Here is a 21,155-nt window from a genome sequence, read left to right as displayed (position 1 = left end):
CCATAAAAGCAACCAGGCTGTGCACTCTGAGAGACACCAAAGCAAACACACTGTTCTGCCTCAAGACGTCTTGAGTTTTAACAAATGAAACGAAAGGAAATAAAAAAAAGACTGGAAGAGATGCAGAGTGGCTGAGTTCATGAATTAACTGACCCCATTATTGTAGGATGGAGCTTGTTGCACGTCTTCAGGCTACAAAGTACAATAAAAGCTAGATGCACTCACACACACACAAGATTATTTACACATGCACCCCATTCAGATGTAAAATAAAGAAAAGTAGCACCTACTGTGTGTGTGTGTGTGTGTGTAGGATGAATTTCCCCCTGAGCCAACAGGGGTTCAACACACAGGGTAAACATCATTGGACTCAATCCCGTGTGAGTCGATATTGGTCTTGTCTGAGTGCGGGACTTTATTTTTCTCTCCCTCAGTCTTGTTTTCGCAGGCTGTGACCTCAATTCCATAAGGGTCATTTGCTTATCAAAGGCAAGGACTGGAACTTGCAGGTCCTGAGTGTGTGTTCATTGTGACCAAGGAAATTCAATTAGGCGGCATCCCTACTGTGTGTGTGTGGCTGCGGATTCATCAGTGGATATAGGGGGATTAGGGTTGGGTGACTCTACATCAGGAGAATGCACCATTTCTAGGGAGAGAGTTCACAATGGTTGAGGAGAGACATCACAGGTGAACGCTTTTAAGAATGCACTGTCTGCACATCCTGGCAACCAGTCAAAAGCATGCTCTAAGTGTTTCATCGGGTCTTCTTTGTACAGGATGGCATCAGTGTCATCAGGAGCACCATGAGTGTCCAGAGCTTCTTTTCAAGGAACCCACAATGCACTCTTCCTCAGACCAATTCCTTCACTTTTAATAAATGAAATAAATCCTGACACCAAGCCAGGCTGTCAAAAACAACTTGGAGGTAAAACGTGGAAGTCAGTCTAAAAATACAGGTACATAACAACCTGTACAGTATTTCCATGTGTAAATAATCAAAAGTTAACCCCAGGTCACAGAGCCAAGGGCATAACTGGTTTATCATCAAGTCTTCAGACTTTCATTACCATGTAAAGCAGTGCGGTGATGAGTGGCCCATGCTACCCGACGTAGAGAGCTGAGAATGGCAGGTGGCGCCATAAGCGTCTGTCTCCTAACAAGGATAACGTGGCCTTCTGAGTGAAGCATTGCTCTATTAAACAGCAAGAGAGATGGGAGAGGGCAGAGAAAGGGATGAGGGGGGGGCCCCAAAAAGTCACAAGTTGACTGGGAATACAGTAGCCTCCCATTCAGGGATGTTGGTGAGGTTGCGACTCGAGTCAGTGGGACAGTGTTCTGGGTCAAGGCTCTGCCTCCGGTTATGGCCAGCTTTTCAAGAGCTTCTTTTGATTGAGCTATCCATTTTCCACAATGAATGCACACTGCAAGGCCCCCGCTGATGCTCTGAATGTCGTTACAGATTATTCATGGCTGACAAACAGGCGAGCAGGTAGTGCTCCAATCAATCCGGCTAGGTTCAGCCCAATGCCACTCCAAGGAGACTCAGGTGGAGCCTAGACAGCAGGGTGAGGAGAGTAAATGGTGCAGGACTGAAGAAACACTAATGAAAGTCATGGACTAAATTGCCTGTTTTGAAATTCTGCTTTGGTTACTAAGTGACTGGAAGTGCAGGTCCCTTTGACCCTTTAATGGTCCCACCCAGAAAAAAAGCATTTTTTAATTAAGAGCCCTATCAAAAAGTACAGATAACCATTAAAGGTACAAAGATTTTTTATTTAGACTCTTTTTATGGACAGGAGCATTAATATATAAATTAACATTGCTGAACCGTGTTCACACTTCAATCTGGATCCATACTTTGGGCAGAAGCTGCACCGCCCCCATGGGTCGAAGTGAAGTCCACAACTGTTATGGTAAAAAGGCCGTTTTTAAAAGAATATTCTAAAGTCATCACACTTTTCTGACAGTCTGAAACTAAACAAATCAAAACAATATGCCAACTGGTTAAAACCTCAACCATAAACAGGACATTGAGAGCTGCGAAGAGTGATTTTTCTGCAATTAACTTCCTGGATGGAGGCCACCTGAAATAGTTTGGTGCATCCTGGAAATGTTTTTGGGGGCGTTAAGTATGATTTATGCTTCTGCGTCAAATCGACGGCATACCTACGTACGTTGGTACGTACGTTTCATAGGTATGTGGAGACACAGACCCTAGGCCAGACCCTACGCCGTAGCCTGAGTTTTTCCCACTATGCCTCTAGAGTCGGTACTCGCTCCCAAGATAATCACTGTCTCTCTCACTTGCTCTACAACTGCCTTTTAAACAAGATATCGCAACTCAAAATGTGTTCTACCAACAAGAGAGGACCATTTAAGGGTTACCAATCATTTTATTCAGACCTCAGATGATTAAGTAGAAATGTTTTTTGAGCTCAGTAGTAATGACGTACACACTTTGCAAGCCGTATTAAGAGTGAGATCTGCAAGAAATTTCACTGGCATATGTATTTGTCATTGACACAACACCACACTTTGTGCACACAGGATATCACAACAATGCACTGCGCAGTGCACATAAATGTTCTTAGTTGCACAGGTGTTCACAGGTTTAGAACGTGATAATGAATTGATGCACAAAACTTCAGAATAGCTTTTCCATGTCACTGAGCGCAGACATCGCACAACAGATGTTAGAATCAGGTTTCCATTTGTTTGTTTCACATTTATATCGGGTCGCACGCCACCATAGAAAAGTCACAACTGATTACATCAAATGGACATTAATTCAAAGCAATGGATTTTTCTATTTACACTGTCCCTCCATAATTAGTTTACCTAACCTTTCCTTAACAGCACACACACACACACACACACACACACGCGCAGTGCTGTGATTTACCACAGTGCCCTTACCAAAGTGCCCTCGTTGTAATTACTCTCCATCCAATATCCTGACCCTGATGATTGGCAAGAGCAGAACGTTCTACATGCCACAGTCTTCAGGCTGGGAGTGACTGGGACCTGCTCCTTTATCTCCCACACACACCTTGTCCTACCTCGAATGAGAACACGTCGGAGGTGACGGCCTTGAGCACTTTGCTTCTGCTTCCATTACATTCTGCAGAGTGGGAGGATCTGATAGAACGTTACCCACATGAAAGCCCTGATAATTTGCTCAGGCTAACATGTTTCTCTCTCCCTTGTCTGACATGGCCTTGGGCACCAAAGTAAATAAGGAAAACTGCTTTAGGTAAGTCAGCCTGGCTCCCATCTGGTTACCGAGTGCTCCGTGGCATAGAAATTGCATTAGGGTTTTCCCCACCCTCCTCACGATCGCTTAGTCCCTTCTTGGGCCTTTGGCCGGCAGTGTTGCCTCGGAGTTAGAAGGCAGAGGTTTTTGGTAATCCAATGAAGGTGTGTGGGCGCATGTAAATATTCAGCACAACAACAAACTGCATTCAGTAAACAGCCTGGGGGGAACACAGAGGCTACAAAAGTCTTTCTCCAAAACTCAACAATTGTTTTCTACATTTCTGAAGTTACTGAAATTCACATTAGTTCTTATGATAACATGCATTATTTGTGGATGCATATTGGAACTTATACTGAATGTACATAATGTCTGTATATATATGAATGGTTTGAATCACACAGATTAGCTCTCCAATTATTTCTCTTTCTATTTGTAACTATGATTTAACCAATGGCCTGTTCATCACATGTTTATATTTGGTGTTACTCTAAACACCTTCTGTCATGTAGAAATCATCTGGTGTTTTTTTTTTTTGGGGGGAGATTTCTGCAGAATGAAAATGTTTTAGCAAGTAGGCCTCCTTTCAGTTACACTTCAAACTCAAGTTCTTGCTTTAGCTAAAAATCTTTGGCACTTAACCGCTGTGCATCCTTCCTGCCTTACAAGTAATGGAGAGAGAGCAGAAATCTGCGTCAAAAAAAAAAAAGCAGAATCAATCTTTCTTAAAGATGTGTAGGATAAAACAATACCCTCAAGTCCTCCCTACCACCCTCACACCATGACACACAAACAGTTCTCACAACAGTGCCTGAAATGGGGAGTACTAGGAAGCCTCACATAACTGTCAAAATAAAGCAGTATTTTATGATAAAAATGTTTCACAATATAGCCTTGGATATAAGTATGTTTTTTTGCCCTCTGAGAATCAAGCAGAAGAAGAGAAGAAGGCAACAGAAATCAAAGAAAATGTGTTTACTGTATTTGGCCTGTCCTGTGGTGTAAGAGATGAAAGAATGGCTAGATCTTTAAATAATAATAACTGGACAATGTTCACAGCCTTAATCTGTTTAAATCCCCCACTTGCCCCAGTGGTCATATGGTGTTGAGTCCGTATGGTTCTCGTTCCAATGTGAACCATGTCGTCGAGAGATTAACTATAATGCGACGCACGAGGGGATTCAAGTGCTGCAGACCGAACACGGACTGAGCCTTTAAATATTAATTTCTTTGTTCAAATGTGACTGTATTAATTATTAATACAGTAGATGCAAGACGGAAAATTGTGGACTTTAAAAATAACCTGACGCTGAAAATTGAGAAAATGGAGTCAAAGTACAGAGTGGCCCCCTGAGCTTGGTTTGATATCAGAGGTACCAGATGTTGGGGGTATGGTGTTGGAATAATGTGGACGGACGCAGCAGAGATTATACACTCGCTTAGAAAGGAGTAAATGATGATTTAAAGATCATGATAATGAAGACACAAGATATGTTCTGCAGATTTGCAAAAATCACAACTGCAACTAATTTCCATTTTCCATTAGCGATTAATCTGACGGTTATTTCCTTGATTGAGCGATTCATGATTTAGCCTCTAAAATGCCAGAACATTGTGAAATATGCCCGACAGCCCAAGCTGACAAATTCACATTGCTCTGTATTTGCAGCGCATTTGGGTATTTGGTTGTGTTTTGTGTATTTTCAGCATGTTTGCTAAATGCTGCGCATGTGTTGTCAAATTAATGAAGATGTTTTCTTAATTTGCTTGTGTTTTGTCTATTTGCATGTGTTTTCTTAAATTGCAGTGCGTTTGCCCCCTGTCGGCCAAATACTGTATGTGCTTTGAATTGTCCTGTGATTGAAAGTAAATATCTGCCCTTTGAATCTCCTTTAAATACACGTTGCTTTAAGATCTCTTGAAAGACAGAAGAAAGAAAAAACAACAAACTCTTGGTCTAAAACAACGTGAACGAATTAATTATTAAGTTAAATCACATGAAATCCTCCAGATTGCTTCCTGATGTCTCCCAGACCAGGACCCCTGCTCTTGTTGTCAGCATGCCTCATTGAACAGCCGCTCCAAAGAAAAGCTTTCCTCAAACACGTCGCCTCTGCATTTTCTATTTTGTGTGTTTGTGGTCAACGCAGCGACTGCACGATACTGACTGCAGAAGTGTTATATGTGGGCAGGAACATGCTGATAATTTGCCTGCTTGTTTTTCACTCTGTCACCCACCTGACTTGAAGTCCAGCAGGCTGCATATACACAGTCCATCCACTGTACGCTTACTGGAGACTGGGTAGAAAATTGAAAGTAGAAAACAGACTATAGAGGTTTAGATGCTTTTGGTTATAAAAGCAGCATTCCACCTGTTATTTGTGATGCTTCCAGAGATTATTTTCTATGCCCCTTGTCATATTTTACACAGCACTTCATGCGAATATTGAAACCATTCTTCTTCCCTCACAGCATAAAATAGTCTTTTCACAATGCCACCACTATCCCATACCCAGGACACCCTGCAGCTTCGAGTTTAAAAGGAGAACGGCGAGTTGCTGTTTGTTTGAGGAGTGTGTAAATACCTATACTGAAAGTCTCCTTGGGGCCAAACACACAAAGCATTAACTGTCAGCAACTGAGTTCCTCTGCCTATCAAAAATCTCCATGGACTATTTAACTGTCAGCTCCCTCACTACACCTTCCAGCTCCACTATTTTTAAACGAATTTGAGCAACAGCAGGTGTTGATTGACACCACAAACTCCCACTCTCTCTCTCTCTCTCTGTCAGCATAACACTAGTCTTTCATTTCCAAGGCATGTGGAGGTAAGTTGAAAGATAAAATTATATTACAGTGAAAAATGTAAAATGAGAAAAATATCAAAGTTCATTGCTTATAATCAAAATAGCAAGGCATGGAGGGAGTTTATTGGCTCCTCTCTGCTCCATTCTGAATCCAACCGTGTTTTCAACGGCACATTGTGGAATCCAAGCACATATGCAACTTTGGCCTCTATTTGCTGAGCACAAGGGCAGTACAAGTGGCCTGCGTAATGCATGTGCTGCAATTCATTGCACCATACAGACCACATTTTATTCATGTCTTGGTTAGGGCAGGGAAAGCTTAGAACTACGGTTAGACGGCTCTGAGCAAATATTTCCATGTAGCACTAAGGACCAGGACGCTTTCCACAAAAAGTACACAGACTAATGTGTGCCTTTGGAAATGTAGTTGAGAATGCATTTAGAAATTGTTATTATTCCCATGGCAAAGCTGAAATACTGTGCACTATGTAGCAGAAAAGCAGCAGCAATCTTTTTTATTTGAAAATGATAAATTCGACATGATCACACATTCCATGCACTGCACACACAAACTACTAATGCAGGCTTGAAGGACTGTATTGCTAACATGTCTGTCTTTACCAAATAGGGTAAATAAATAACTTTGACTGTTGTAAAAGAAAGAACCACTAAGAGTGCTGAATGCATTCCAACTTCCAGCAAGGGCACAGCTTTTGTGACAGTGACAAAATTACTTTAGAGAAAGCAAAGCGCGGGGCTGACGCGAGATATGTTTTGCTGGGAGGACAAAGGCTGTGTGTGTGGGAGATTGGAACGCCAGCGTTGTTGTTTGACATATGGTAATTATCTTTTTTTCCCACTTTTGTTCCACTAATTGCAGTTAATTTTGAAATTCATTATTCCTGCACGTCACGACCAACTTAAAAAACACGAACAAACCGTACCTACTCTAAATTTCTAAATCAAAATACAACTTTCATAGAGTTGGAGACGCAAGGAAGTCTGGCCCTTGTCTGTCGGCAAGATCAATCAGCACAGCTGGTTCTTTTTGAATTCTGCCTGCCTCACTTTGCTCCCGCTGCTACAAACACAGTTGCAGTTGTCTCAAGGCCAGACAAACAGAGGCTTCAATTAAATCCACTTTGACTCCCTTCTCACTCTGAGGTGTGACGCTTTGCTTTGAGAAGGGCCTGCCTCAACAGACACAGACACACACACACAGACACACACACACACACACACACACACACACACACACCCCTAATAGAACACGTTTGCAGATGTGTCACGGGAACAATTCGCCTTGCCATCTGTTTTTCAGTGCTTCATCGCCAAATCCTTTCCCCTCTGTCCCGCAATCAAGGACAGGATGAAATACAAGTCCCATTATAGGGAAGCAGCTAATAATGCATTATCAATTAGTCCCCTTGGCTACTGATCGATGCTTAGCAGGTGGTGCAAGGCCATTTTGTTCATTTAGGACTATATTGTCCTCTTCCCCCCTGCTTCTCTTATTTCCATCTTTTCATTAGATCCCGGCTCACAGCCCTATCAGGTGTTGCTTAAATTGCAGCTGGGCCGTTCTTCAATATTCCATTAAAGATCATGTTGAATCACTGTTGTGGGGCCCCAACACTATTAGGAAGACTCTGTCCTGAATTCACCGCAGTTTTGACAGCAGAGTGACACTGAGCTGCTTGTTGCTTTCACGTTTTACTAAATGCCAGTCAGGTAAAGGGATCTTCTGTACGTCTCTGTAAAGGTATTTATCTGCATCCATGTTGACGACCTATCCAGGACTGAGAAAGAGAGAAGGAACAAAATGGGTCATACAGGGACAGAGGGAGGGGAGAGTGGGTGGAAGTTGGAGTCAGAGAGATGATTGGCTGCTATAATACCACAGATAGATAAGTATTGCGGTATTAAAGTAAAAGTTACAGATCATTTCAGCTAAGCCTAGCTTATCTCCCCTTTAGATCAGAAATGAAATACGTCATCACATTTCAATCCAGGATCTAGTCAATCAGAAAATATTTTATACAAATGAATCCTGGCTGGTTTGCAGACGCAGGGGTTAGCCCTGTGGTGCCATAACACATTATTAGATATATTCAGAAAGTGGTAGATGGTTTTAAAAGATTTACTGACCACGTCATGCGTGGTATTTAGACTTCAAGGGATTGACAGAGGACAGAAGCTGATAAAACTGGAGGTTATAGGAAGGGGTTATATTCCCTTATAGGGATTTGAAATGATATGTGGAGTTATAAAAAAGAAAAAAAAAGGAATATTAAAGAGTTTATCAATTTTGCGTTTGATTCCACTGGAACCCTGAAAAGAAATCACTTTCATAAAGTACAAGGCAAATGTGTAGTGGGTGATTATTTTCTCCATCATCTTATGCATTCATTGTGGAAGCCTTGTCGACATCCGGTTCAATCAACAAAGAAAATATAATCTCTCCACATCTTTATAAGGCAGTTGCCGAGGTTTATTGAAATAGGAATGTGAAATGCATGTATTTTCCACCTGAGAGGGTTTGCCGCAGGGGTGACAATGCGACGCGTGGATCAAAATCGTTTTCATCAATGCTGGCAGATGAAACGCAAACACAATCAAATCAGTCTGGCCAATAGAACAATCCTCCGCTCAAATGCCAATCTTCCTTCTCCTCATCATGCATCTGATGAGAAATCATAGTGTGGGAGAATCTCCTAATCTATGCAAACACACTGTCAGCATTGATTTGTTCGGAGGGGATACGTCTTTGTTAGGACTTGCCAGACGTCTCCGTTTCTCCTGTCCTATGAAGGATGACCTGGGAAAGACACAGAGCCGACCGGGGCTTTGGAAGCAGTCACAGCCATAACAATTGAGATAAGTTACTGAGGACAGGTAACGAGAACCGATAGACTTGAGGATGGATCAATATCGGACATTGATAGCAGGAGAGGAAGGACAAATTGTGACATCTCTTTCTTTTTTCTATGTTCTAAGTAGCCTCTGAGTGAAAGTTGGTTGTGAGCCCTGTGTGTAGGGATACTAGTTGGTGTGTGTGTGTGTGTGTGTGTGTGTGTGTGTGTGTGTGTGTGGGGGGGGGGGAATAACACTAACTAACTGTATGCAGTACAGACAGAGAGCTCCTTTGTCTTTCGTGCACTGAATCAGTTTCAATGAAACCTGTCTGATGAGGGCAGAGGTCACGTCTGCTGTAGATGGTTATCCACGCGTCCTGTTTTCTACCTTCTGAGCTTTGATACAGTCTGACGGAAACATGTCTGCACTTCAGACCTGGGTCAGTTATTAATTCAAACCCTTCCAGTTACTTTGACGTTTATCTGAGTCTGCCGGGAGTGAAAATGGATGGTGTTTGCTGAATATTGCCTCTGCTGTGCTGGGCCAGGTCAGTTCATCTCTGAAACAGCCACCTTTCTGATATTACTTAGAAGAAGGTAAAGATGATTATGATGATAATCAATCACGGCTTCCGCTCCCTTTCATCAATTTGTTTTCCTTTAGTGATGAAAACATGCACAGAAGTCATTAGGACTGCGGGAATCCCTCGGCGTTCTCAGCGCAGATATCACAGCAGCAGACGAAAGGTTGCTTCCAGTGCACTGATGGTCAGGCGTGCATTCGGAAAGTCTAGTCTTGACTTTCAACTCTCAAAATCGGTTTCTCACTGCTTTTAATATTTTTTACACAGGAATTCATCAGATGTAGCACCTTTTATAATCATTCAGGTAATAAAAATCCTTAAAAGATTATGAGCAGGAAAAAAAAAAAAATCACATTGCCCTATTTACACTTCATAGAGGGACTATCTCCTTCATATTACTCTGTAGCTAGGCATGGGTAATATGGATAGAATTGTCTATCAAAATATTAAGTTAAATTGTTATATTGTGTTATCGATATATGTTGTTATATAGTAATATTTTCTAAAAAACTAATCCAGTAAATGAAATACAATAAACAATTCAAGTTCTTTCACAGTGATGCAAAAATAATAAAAAATAGTCCAATATTGCCATAAAGCAGTCCTGCTTAGTGATCTGGAATTACACAAGGGTGATACACACAGGCGTTAAAGGGAGAGCTACCTTTGTATAAATTATATGGTAGAGTAATTTTATACTGACGGTATATCGCCATACTGCTCAGCTCTATTTGTAGAAATTAAAATAGTTATTCTGTTGAATGGAGCTGGAATGCTAATTATTTTAATCTTGGCTAAATGCAACGTTATTCTGCCCCACGCTATGGCTGTGACTCATCTTTATTTTTGATACTGTAAGCATCTTGAAATGGGTAAAAGAGCTTTTCTCTCTGCTGCACCATCCACCTCAATCCTTCTTCAGTTACTGTAGCTCTAAAATTGCTAAAATGTGGTCTACCTGTGTGAATTCAAATCGCTGCTGCAGAAAGTGCTCTCTCTTCTGGCTGCAGCTGCTTTGGGGGTATTTCAGAATCTCCATGCGTTTGTCTCCGTTATTGTATTGTATTGGTCTTCGTTATTTTTATGGTTTTTAACAATTTTCGTATTGATATAAAAACGTTTTTTACATGGTTATATTAGAAAAAAAATGATTCTTTATTTTAAAACCGCATCCCTGTTTAATTCTGATTTTGAGGCACATTTTGTCTTGTGTTGTAACTCATTGGTAATGTAGCCGATCTTAGCCAGGACACTCTTTAAAATTAGATTGTTAATCTTAATAAGGCTTTCCAGGATTAATTAAAAGATAAACATAAATAAATAGTTGTTAACCCTTATTTTAACATGTTTAGATGATGGTTATCAAGCAACTTTATGGAACACTTGTTAACGAAAAGAATAAACTCTCATACATGCAGTGGAAAACCAATTGCCTGTAAAATTGCTTATTATATACCAATAAAATATTAATATTTTGAGATATCAGAATATGACTCTTCATGCCTAATCAAACTGTATGCGTGCTTCATTTGTTGATGGGCCACTCATTTATCAAAGAGTGAAAGAAATATGCATCATGTTGAACAGAGAACAGCGAGGCAAATGTGACTTTTGACTCAGACGTGTCTACATGCTATTTCCATTATTTTACTGTTGGAATTAAAAACATTAACTCTTGACAGCTAGACTTAATTTACATAACAAAGGAGTGAGGATCCTTGATGCATCCCAATCAGTTTCAACCGGCCAGCCAATGAAACTGAGGCTGGTCACAGTGTATGGTATTTACGGTCGTTGTTAATGGAGGAAAAAAAAAGGCATGGGTCCTGCTCAGTGCAAAGCATGAGCAGAGACGACTCAGAGTCAGGTAGGAAATTTCTCAAAGTTCTTTCGGCTATTTTGAGAAGGTGATTTTTCACTGTTACTCTGAGTATAAATTGTCAATCAATTCTTGTCAACTTGGATATGTCTCCAAACTCCTCAAGGTGTGATGTTGATATAGGGCAGCTTCTGGTTGCTTGGCAACAGGTACGAGTTTAGAGTCTGGTGTGACTGTGACGACCAGGGGGAGCGCACACACACACACACGCACGCACGCACACACACACACACACACACACACACCTTTACTGCAGTTGGATGTGTGCGCCTCACACGTTGGGATGGGGATGGGATTAGAGGGAGCCATCAGTAAACTCCTCAGGGCAGTGCTGACATTAAACAGCACAAGTGTTTGAGAGATCGATGTGGGTACCTTGGAGCAGCCATAGCTCTGGACAACCACGTGTCCTTCATAACGGCACAGTCCTACATATGACACATCCATCATCAAACACAGCGGGACCACAGGGTGATGTGGAGAGCTGCGAGGAGGCCTTGGAACGTCACAGGGTTTCTAAAGACGGAGCCTCTCGCTGCTGCAGGGGCCCATGGCAAACGGCACGACAGATTTGTTTCACAGACAAATAAATGCTGACTATAACGGCTCATAACCACATGGCAAATGGTCCATCATTAAATGTTGGCATAGCAACATTGCATTGGTAATGTGATGTTCCCATAAACTCTGCAGTTTATGCTCCTAACAAAACACAAGTCAAACTCATCGTATCAAAGTAAGGCAGCTGCCCCCACAATGTCAATCCTTTGTGTCCTTTACAATAAACATGTTTATCATACAATCAGTGGATTTACATGCACTTCAATTAACAGGTTACTCAGAGAAACCAGGGTTATGCAGGTTATCAGATAATGCATTTACATGAACTATTATAGTAACCTGTTTCTGTTATCAGATTTTTGCATTTTTCTTTGAAAGGACAGGCAGAGAGGAACTTTCCCTCAGTGTGAATATTAATTTATAAAATGTTGAGCAGTAAAAACTGACTTATTCAGAGGTTACTTCAGACTGTGGATGGAATAATTTTAAATATGAGGATGCATCCTCCTGCACAAAGCCGATTAGAAACCTGGTTACAGGTATACACGGCAGATAAGTTGGCTGTCTCCAGGAGAAATCTACCTGGAAAAAAAACAGATTTCCCAAATCCCATCCCCCAATTACTGAAACCAGGTTACTCTTTTATGTTTAAGAAATCACCTTACTGGAGGAAGCAAGACTGTAACCTGGTTACTTATTGTAAGTGCATGTAAAAACGCATCGACTGTAATACAGGAAAGGTGTGCCTACAGCGAAAGTAATACAATTATTTACTTTTCCTATATGTCAGGGCTTGCCAAGGCTTTAAATTTACTTGTGGCTATTAGACTTTGACCAGTTATTTAAACATTTCACAACATAAAACCCTTTTTTCTCTAAAAGGATTGTTGTGTGAAACTGATAGTAACGAAACAACACAAGAAGGAAGAGAGCGTTGGTAATTGTTCAAAATGGTTCAGCGTTGACTCAATGAAAATGTATTCTTAATGATCCAAATCCACAGGCACTCCCTTATGCGTTCACTTTCTATTCACAAAACAGGAACTACTATTAACTCGTTATACTCTTTTATTGCCGTTATCAACCAGAGCCGGATTCCAAAATCAGTCTTGCATCCAAAACTTTGCCTTATACACAAGGTAAAACAAATCAACAAATGGAAATACAGCCACATTTTACGCTCTTCCATCTTCTGTTGTACAAGGAAACAGCTCTTGTACCACAGAGAACTTAAGTTTATATCACTCACCATGCCTCAAAGTCACTCACGCAGCAGAGAATTTTAAAAATCGTATGTTTTGTTTATTAGAACAAAAAGAGCAGGTACAGGAGTGAGCACGTACACCAATCAAAGTCTCAGTATGGGAGAATATTTATACTTATCTGTAAACTAGATCAGAAATCCTCACCTACAAAAGTGTCAGACTAAATCGACACTTAAGAGTTAGTTCCCTCCATGACATTTTATAATTAATGCCTACATTTTGGAGCTGCTGCATTTTTATTCCAAACTCTGAAGACCAGATGGATAAAATGTTAGCACAATGAGCTCTTTATCCAAAAAGTGTGCATATGAATTGATACATCCCTGCTTAAATTTCCCTTCAGATTTTCCTTCTTTAAAACACCTTCCCTTTGTCTTCTGTGTGTATGTGTGCAGCAATGATGGCTGCGTTGTCTGTCCTTTTGTGTAGCTCTCAGTTGTTGTGCCGGTTATCTTTTTTATGCATGCGTTTGTTATGTTTGGCTACAAATCATGCAATGCATTTGCCTGTGTGCGTGTGTGTGTGTGTGTGTGTGTGTGTGTGTTCCCGCTCCCAATCAGTTGTCAGGCTGTGAAAGGGTGGTTTGAATTTGCAGATCGCTGATGAATCACACCCCATCAGTGTCATACATGTTTATGACACTGATGGCGGAGGCGGGGGATTGCAGCACAACAGAGAGAAAAACAAACAGGTCTCCAAGGTGATCGAGAAGATTTTTGAGACTGAAACCAATGTGCCTATTATGAGACTGGCAGGCTAAATAGGCTGGAGGATGAGCCAAGAGCCTGATGGAGCACAGTAATCACTGGCAAATTGCAAACCTTAGTTTCAGCACGCAAACACAATGTATCTATGGAGTCGCACATGTCACACATCCCCAAAGAACAACATCCAAAAACAGGTGAGAACACTGCTCATCTCTAAATCCATTATTTATATGGGAAACTGTTTGCTTTGCATGTACCTGTGGCTGGGTCAACAGTCCGCTCAATCAAGTGGTCGTCCTGGTGAACCCACTCTCCGTTGCACTTGAAGTAGATCTGCGTGGCCGGGGTGGAGCGACAGGTCAGTGTCACCGGCTTGTTCTTCACGATGAACTCGTCCTCTGGCTCCACCAGGAAGTGAGGTAACAGGTCCGAGAAGGCGGCAGGAAGCGTTGCTGTGGCGTGCTCGGAACCTTCAGAGAATTAAAAATAAATAAATAAAAAATTATAAAGGGATGCCAAAAATAAATATATAAAAGGCTTTCAAGTTTACAAGTTGTCATGAATGCAGCAGACACCAAATGTCTAATGCAGAGATTCAGTATCCTTGGTGAATTGCGACTCATGTATATGAAAGAGGCAGAAGAGACAGAGACAGATGGACAGACAGGGGTGAAAAAGAGAGGCAGAACTGTATGGAGGAGAGATGGCCTTGTGTGCTCTTGGCTGGTTCGGGAGTGGGGGGGGTGGGGGGGGGGGGGGGGGGTGTAGCGGAGTCCAGGTCTTTACTTCAGCTCTTAATCACAGCCCTTTAACATCACAGCTGATGGACCGGCGGCCATAAATCCTGTCTCAGCGACTAGGCCACTTCACACTGTGTTATACGGCTATTCAACCAGGACTCTAACTCTGTCCACATTAAGCAAGACAGGGCAAGAGGCAGAGAGGTTAAAGATGACTGACAGCTAGACAGCCAGTTAACTCCAAATTCCTTTCCTATATACAGCAGAGGCCGTTTTATTCCTCCAGAATCTTATGACATATAGGAGATGTGAGAAGAAAGGAGAAGAGGGAAGATACATCTCCACTGAGTGGAGATACAGGAGCTGTCCTTCAGGGGGACAATGCTGCATTCTGCAGCAAACTTTTTACGCTCGCTGAAAAATGTTCAACACAAACACCGAATGACACAATGGAGCCTACGGCGCACACATCCTTCCTCAATGAACAAAGTTTCTCTCTCTCTAAATATATTAGCTTTGTGCGAGAGATAGTGAGAGGACATAGAACGGAGTGGGAAGAGGGAAATAACCTCTTTACACTGCCGACACTCAGGGGAGACCAGTAAATCCCAAAATAAAACCCCTTTAAAAAGGAGTGTCATATTAATTTACTGCCCTGAATCCAATATGGCTGACAGACCAGGCATTAACAACCTTCTCCATCACTCCCTGTGAAGCAGAGGAGGATGGGAGTCCACATCTCTCATAATGGAAGAGCAACACTGTTGTTGTGCTGACCTTTCTCTCCTCTCTTCCTTCTCCTCCCTCGCCAAGCCTTCGTTCATCCTTGCAGCTTGATGATGGACGGGTCAGGGATAATATCACGTTGCGTCATAAACACCAAGCTTTGCATAAAGACATTTTATGTCAGTTCCTCCCCCACTACACATTATATTAATGTCTCTCTTTCTTCTATTTTTCTTTTACCCCTGTGTGCTGAGTTGCTAATTTATCAGGATGAGATAGTGAAGCATGCCACTGCTGCTGTCGCTGAACCCCATTAATGTTTCGTGTACATGTTTAACTCTTAATGAAAACTAAATGTTCTGTGTCCAATGAACGACATACATCACTTGCTGACACTTTCCCCTTTTTCCGATGCACATTTTCTTTTTGCCACACATTTACAGTGAGGAAAATATCGTTAATATGGCGGCTCCCTGCTCAGGACATCACAACTGTCTGACATTATTTACTATGTATGGGAGTGTGGATTTCTTGTCTCGTGGTGTTGAGGAAAAGGCCACAGTTCATCATGAATGGTGAGTATAATTGCTAAACGGAAAGCCAAACTTTTACTAATAAACAGCGAGGGACCAGTAGGTCAGGTTGTTTGAAAGTGTGTTGGTCCTAATGATGGCGGCTTCTTCTAATAGGCCGGCTTCCGGCTTAGTGACCATGGCCATTAGCCGGCCGTGCTGACCCTCTGTACTCCCCGCTGACAGAAGACGACAGCTCTAAAACAGTGGGCGAGACCCACCTCACACCTGCCAGGTTAATCATCTCATAGAGGACAGCTGACGCTGAAACAGAGAGTGAAACAAAAGCCACCTGAGACGCTGAGGAGTTACGACAATGGCTTGATGAGCTCCTGATGTTGTTAACTCACCGCTGGCTGCTCATTTGCAGGGGGTCACATTCACCTCAAACTCTCAACTTGTGATGATGTTTCCAATTTGTGCGCGTGTGTTTTTGTGTGTGTCACAAGGGGTGAGGTTTAGTCTTCCGTTTTAGTACATGCACGTTAGGTTAATAAGGTTAAACACGTAATTTCTTTAGAAAAGTAAATTGTCATTTTATGGCAGGGCATTCTAGTCACGCACTGCTTTATATCAAAGCCATAATGGAGGGCTGATGCAAAGTTAATTGGCTTAGATTATTGTCACGACACAATGTACTTCAAAGTCAACGTGCACACACACATGCACACGCTTACAGGGAGTATCAGCCACTTAACAGACTTGTTGCAGGTCAATGCACAAATCAAACAGACATACAGCAGCACTATGGGCATTAACTTCCACTGAATGGGATTGGCTAAAGCCATCATTAACTGCCAAATGCATCCGAGTCCATTGCCAGATCATTTAGTACACGCACAAATAACAAACACAGGAAGCTAAATGTCTCCCTTGCTGATCATTCAGCCAATGAAGATGATTTAATTGATACAACATGCTGGATGTGTTGCTAGGGCCCAGTAACCATTACATAACTATCAAACATTGCCATGAAAAGAATCCAGAAGAATAATTTGGACTTTTTAAAAAAGAAACACATGAGGTTGTGACCCAATATTTGTCTGCAGATGCTATTCTCTCGAGAGACAACTCAACGGACCTAAAACACACAAACAACCGCGCACACAAACTCAACGAGGGTGCACCAGCTGTCAGTGTGCTGAGCCATGATGTCCAGGGCAGATTGCCTGCTGCACACAGACCCCGTGTCTCATGTGTCCAGCTGACCACGTCAACTCCCAAGTCAGGGATTGAGCGAGAGGATGAGATGATGAAGTTATGATGCAGGAAAAAGCACTCAAATATATATATATATATATATATATATATATATTTTTAAAAATCTGAAGAAAAAAAAAAGTTGCATTCCAGTAACCGGTGTAACTATATATGCACACACCACTGCATTTTAAAAACGCACGCAGGTTTAGATTTTCACAAGTGTTGCAGCTTTGTAAACATCTTCTGTTACCGTCGATCTTCAATATTTTTTTTTTTAATGATTTTTACTTTAATGTCATTTACTGTATTACTTTCCAGAAGTCTTATTCTGAAATGAAATTCTTCATACTTATTCTAACTTCTCCTCTGCTCGTGTCAGCGTGCCCCATTCTGTCGACTTGTGTTATCGCCATTTGTAATCTAAGCATTTATTTTTTTAATTTCACTCCTTATTATCTACTTGGAGAACAGAGTTGCTGAATGCACCACAGTACCAGGATGTCAGCAGGGAGAAAAACCATAGCTGGAGAGAAAATAACACTCTTTTGTGTTGCTCCCTCATGGCACCAACACATCGTTGCCCTTTGGAGCCAATTACAATTTTTTTTTTTACAACGTCATGTCCCCGAAGGAAAGCATCATTGAGCAATCACTGGGCATAATTTACATCACAGTGATGAACAGCAGCTATAACAAGTGTTTTACGACACCATCAGCACCTTACAATGTCCTCTGAAATTAATTCAATTAAAATCACTACACAGAATATTAAACCATTTCATGTTTAGCTGCCATTAAGAACAAAGCCGAGATCAACATTTGTCATAACCACTTTGTTGCTTTGAGTGCTTGGGTTTGCTCAAGTGGCTTTCTGGATGCTTTTATACCAGAGTATCTTTATGTGGTAATCACTCTAAATATAATGTATGTATATTAGGGTTCATGTATGGGAACTTTGCCAATAATACTGCTGTCTGTAGCAGGTCAGTAATTCAGTGATCAAACACAGGGGAAGAAGCAGAAATGGGATGTGTAAAGAAGAAGAAAAAGCTCCATCGACCATCATATGTAATATGGAGCACGGCTGACTGATGTATGTTTGTCCCCAGATGACAAATATTTACTCCTCCGCATGTCTGGGATTCACAATACATTTTTCAATGGGACAACCATGCTTCTACAATAAATCCTCATTCTCTGTCAAACACGCACACATGCTCCTGTATACTGTACACGAGCATACAGATTAATGAAGCTGAAACACACCACACACACACACACACACACGAACCTGGAAAAAAAAAAACGTGCACTTACGCAAAATATAGACCGCAAGCATGCAAAAATGGAAGTAACTACTCAGAGACAGCTTCGTCTGTCTCTCAATCAATAAGAGATGCAGAATTATGCATGCAAAATGCAGGTTTACACAGATATGCTCAAACACCAACACATTCAGATACCTTACTATATCTCTGGTTATTAATGTTGGTCTGGAAAACAATCAATCACTGGCAGTAAAAAAAAATGCACTTGTATAGAAACTGGCTCGGATGCATTAAACAAACATGTAGGAGAGATGGCAACCCAAACTTCATCACATCACGTTTGCATCAGTGGTTAGGGATGCAGAGAGGCTTAAGGAAAGAGTGACGGACAGAAGGAGAGGTGGGAGCTGGGAGGACGGTGGTGAATAAGTAAATCAGTCTCACACATGCCATTATTACAATTTTCTCTTATTTAAATGAATAGAAAATTGGCTGCTAAGTATGCACATTGATGCAGGGCTGTACATCTGTGTGCATGTATTAATCCAGGATACTAATAACACGCTGCCTACGCTGTTCCCTGTCGAGAATATTTCCATGATAGATGCGTTCTTAAAGCTCGGGTCACGTCGTCAACTTTGAGAATTGCCATCAAAAGCCGGTGACATACATCATCTCTACTCTAAACAGGCAGCACTTTGAATGATTAAATGCTGGGTTTTTTTGTGTGATGTCATTAAACAAGCGAAAAAAGTTAGCTGTTATTTGTGTAAATACGGTGGATAGCAGCACCTTTAATGAGGCTTACACCTTTGAACAGGAGCTTACACATCTGCTTATTCCGGTTTGTTGACTTTTATTCATTAATTTTTCCTGTCATCTATTTGAGGCGACACCTCAGCAGGGGGGTCCAAAGCAGGGAAGAAACGTTGTGCCGTCTTCCTTTGCCACCAGCGCCGACACTCCCAGACACCTTCGCTTCGCTTGCCTTTCAAGGCGATGCCGTCTTGAAAGGCGCTTTTGCCTTGAAACCTACGAGACCATTTTAAGCTCCTGTCAACGTAAAAGAGCTGGCATTTTGAGAACTGCGCTTTAATGACAGAGGCTGCATGTGTGTGAGTATATTGGTTTGTGCAAATGTGTGTGAATAAATGGCTGAAAGTGATGTTAAACAAGATCAACAGCTGTGAGTCTGAATTTGTGTACATTACAGCACAAAGAGGGCGAACACGAGACACATTTATCTTTCCGATTTGAATCGTTACACGGTCAGACCTGTGATTCAGAAACCACAATCCTATTCTTAGAAGCATCATTAACACTGTGTGGGCTAAGAGTCTCCAGATTGGAAGAAATATATTCATCACTCAAGTGCCACAGCTGATGCTTTGTCGCCATCCACTTCCAGATGTTCCCACGGACAAGCCAGTTTCATGGCTGAATCAGTCTCTCAAACAATCAGTTTTCTACAGCAGTGGTTTAATCACTGGTTGGGACTCTCCAATAAACTCTGTATCCTGCATAATTCAGTGACACCACAGTAGCTTGGGTATTTTACTCAAGTTACATAAATGCTGTCCTCTTTCATTACACATTTTAGGGCATTCCATATTAAGTATGAGAGCATTCAGCCGCTTTTTGAAGAAATATATAATTATTATAATATAACTTTTTGGCTTTTCCGCCTTTATTTGACAGGACAGCTAGGTAAGAAAGGGGAGAGAGAGGGGGAAGACATGCAGGAAATGGTCACAGGTCGGATTCGAACCCTGGACCTCTGCGTCGAGGCATAAACCTCTCAGTATATGTGCACCTGCTCTACCCACTGAGCTAACGCGGCCACGAAATACAACTTTTGATCAAGGTCTCACATTGAGTAGCGCCTCCTCAAGAGATGAAGAGCTTAGTTTAAATTGAATATGCATAATTCAAACCTATGGCAAAGATCAAGTTGTATTATCAGTTAGAAAAGTGCTCCTCCTTGAGCGTTTGTGTTGTAAAAGCAGCGTAGTATTATTATTATTATTATTATAGCTATTTAATTTAGCATGGTACCCTCAGTGTATAAAGTCACTCCAGCCAAGCACAATATTTAGCTGAAAAGCAAAAAATAAATTCCAAGATCCCTCTGCAGAGGTTCTTAAAAATTAATCAAGAGGCTACAGAATGTTTTGAGAAATTCACAAAGCACAGTAAAGCCTGTGCAGACATGCGAAACACTAGATAGATTTATGTAGCAAAACTCGGGATGTAAATGCCTCAGATTATTCACAGCTTCACCTGTTTGCCGTTTTAGTACATGCTTTTCTAATAGAGTCACAGAGATTTAAACACATTTTGACTTAATAACTACACGCAATCCTCAAAGGAACCGAAGGTATCCTGAGCTGTCGGGAGGGGCAGACGCGGTTGCAGTCTTTGACATCCAAGACACGCACACGCTCATGGATTTGTCTTCCCCTTGCGCTTAGCCGGAAATGAGGTTATCCAGAAACAAGTTGATTAAAGAACTCAGCGCAGGCATGGGAAGAAACAGAAATGGAGACAGGGAGGGAAAGGAGGCATTCTTAAATCTCTGAAATGGATGTTAGGAAATAACAGGGGGGGGGAAGGAGGAAGGAAAAGACAAGAGACAATTTAGATTACCAAGTTAATCCTTTAATTACCGGATATGCCTCGAGCTAAAATGAGGTTTCACACACTGCATTTTACAACATTTCGAACCATTCCGAAGA

General features: G+C 41.6%; 1 protein-coding gene across 4 annotated transcripts in view; it reads right to left on the bottom strand.

Annotated features, from left to right (window-relative positions):
• Window positions 1–21,155, bottom strand: part of unc5a (unc-5 netrin receptor A) — a 132,581-nt gene that overhangs the window by 50,121 nt on the left and 61,305 nt on the right. For all 4 annotated transcript variants that reach the window (XM_031319568.2, XM_036003799.1, XM_031319571.2 and 1 more), the window contains exon 2: window positions 14,169–14,381. In XM_031319568.2, the coding sequence (XP_031175428.1) occupies window positions 14,169–14,381 (213 nt within the window). The remainder of the gene's footprint in view (window positions 1–14,168; window positions 14,382–21,155) is intronic.

This window comes from Sander lucioperca, chromosome 1 (assembly GCF_008315115.2).
Source record: "Sander lucioperca isolate FBNREF2018 chromosome 1, SLUC_FBN_1.2, whole genome shotgun sequence".
Classification (NCBI taxonomy): Eukaryota; Metazoa; Chordata; class Actinopteri; order Perciformes; family Percidae; genus Sander; species Sander lucioperca.
This window is presented reverse-complemented; position numbering and strand designations above follow the sequence as displayed.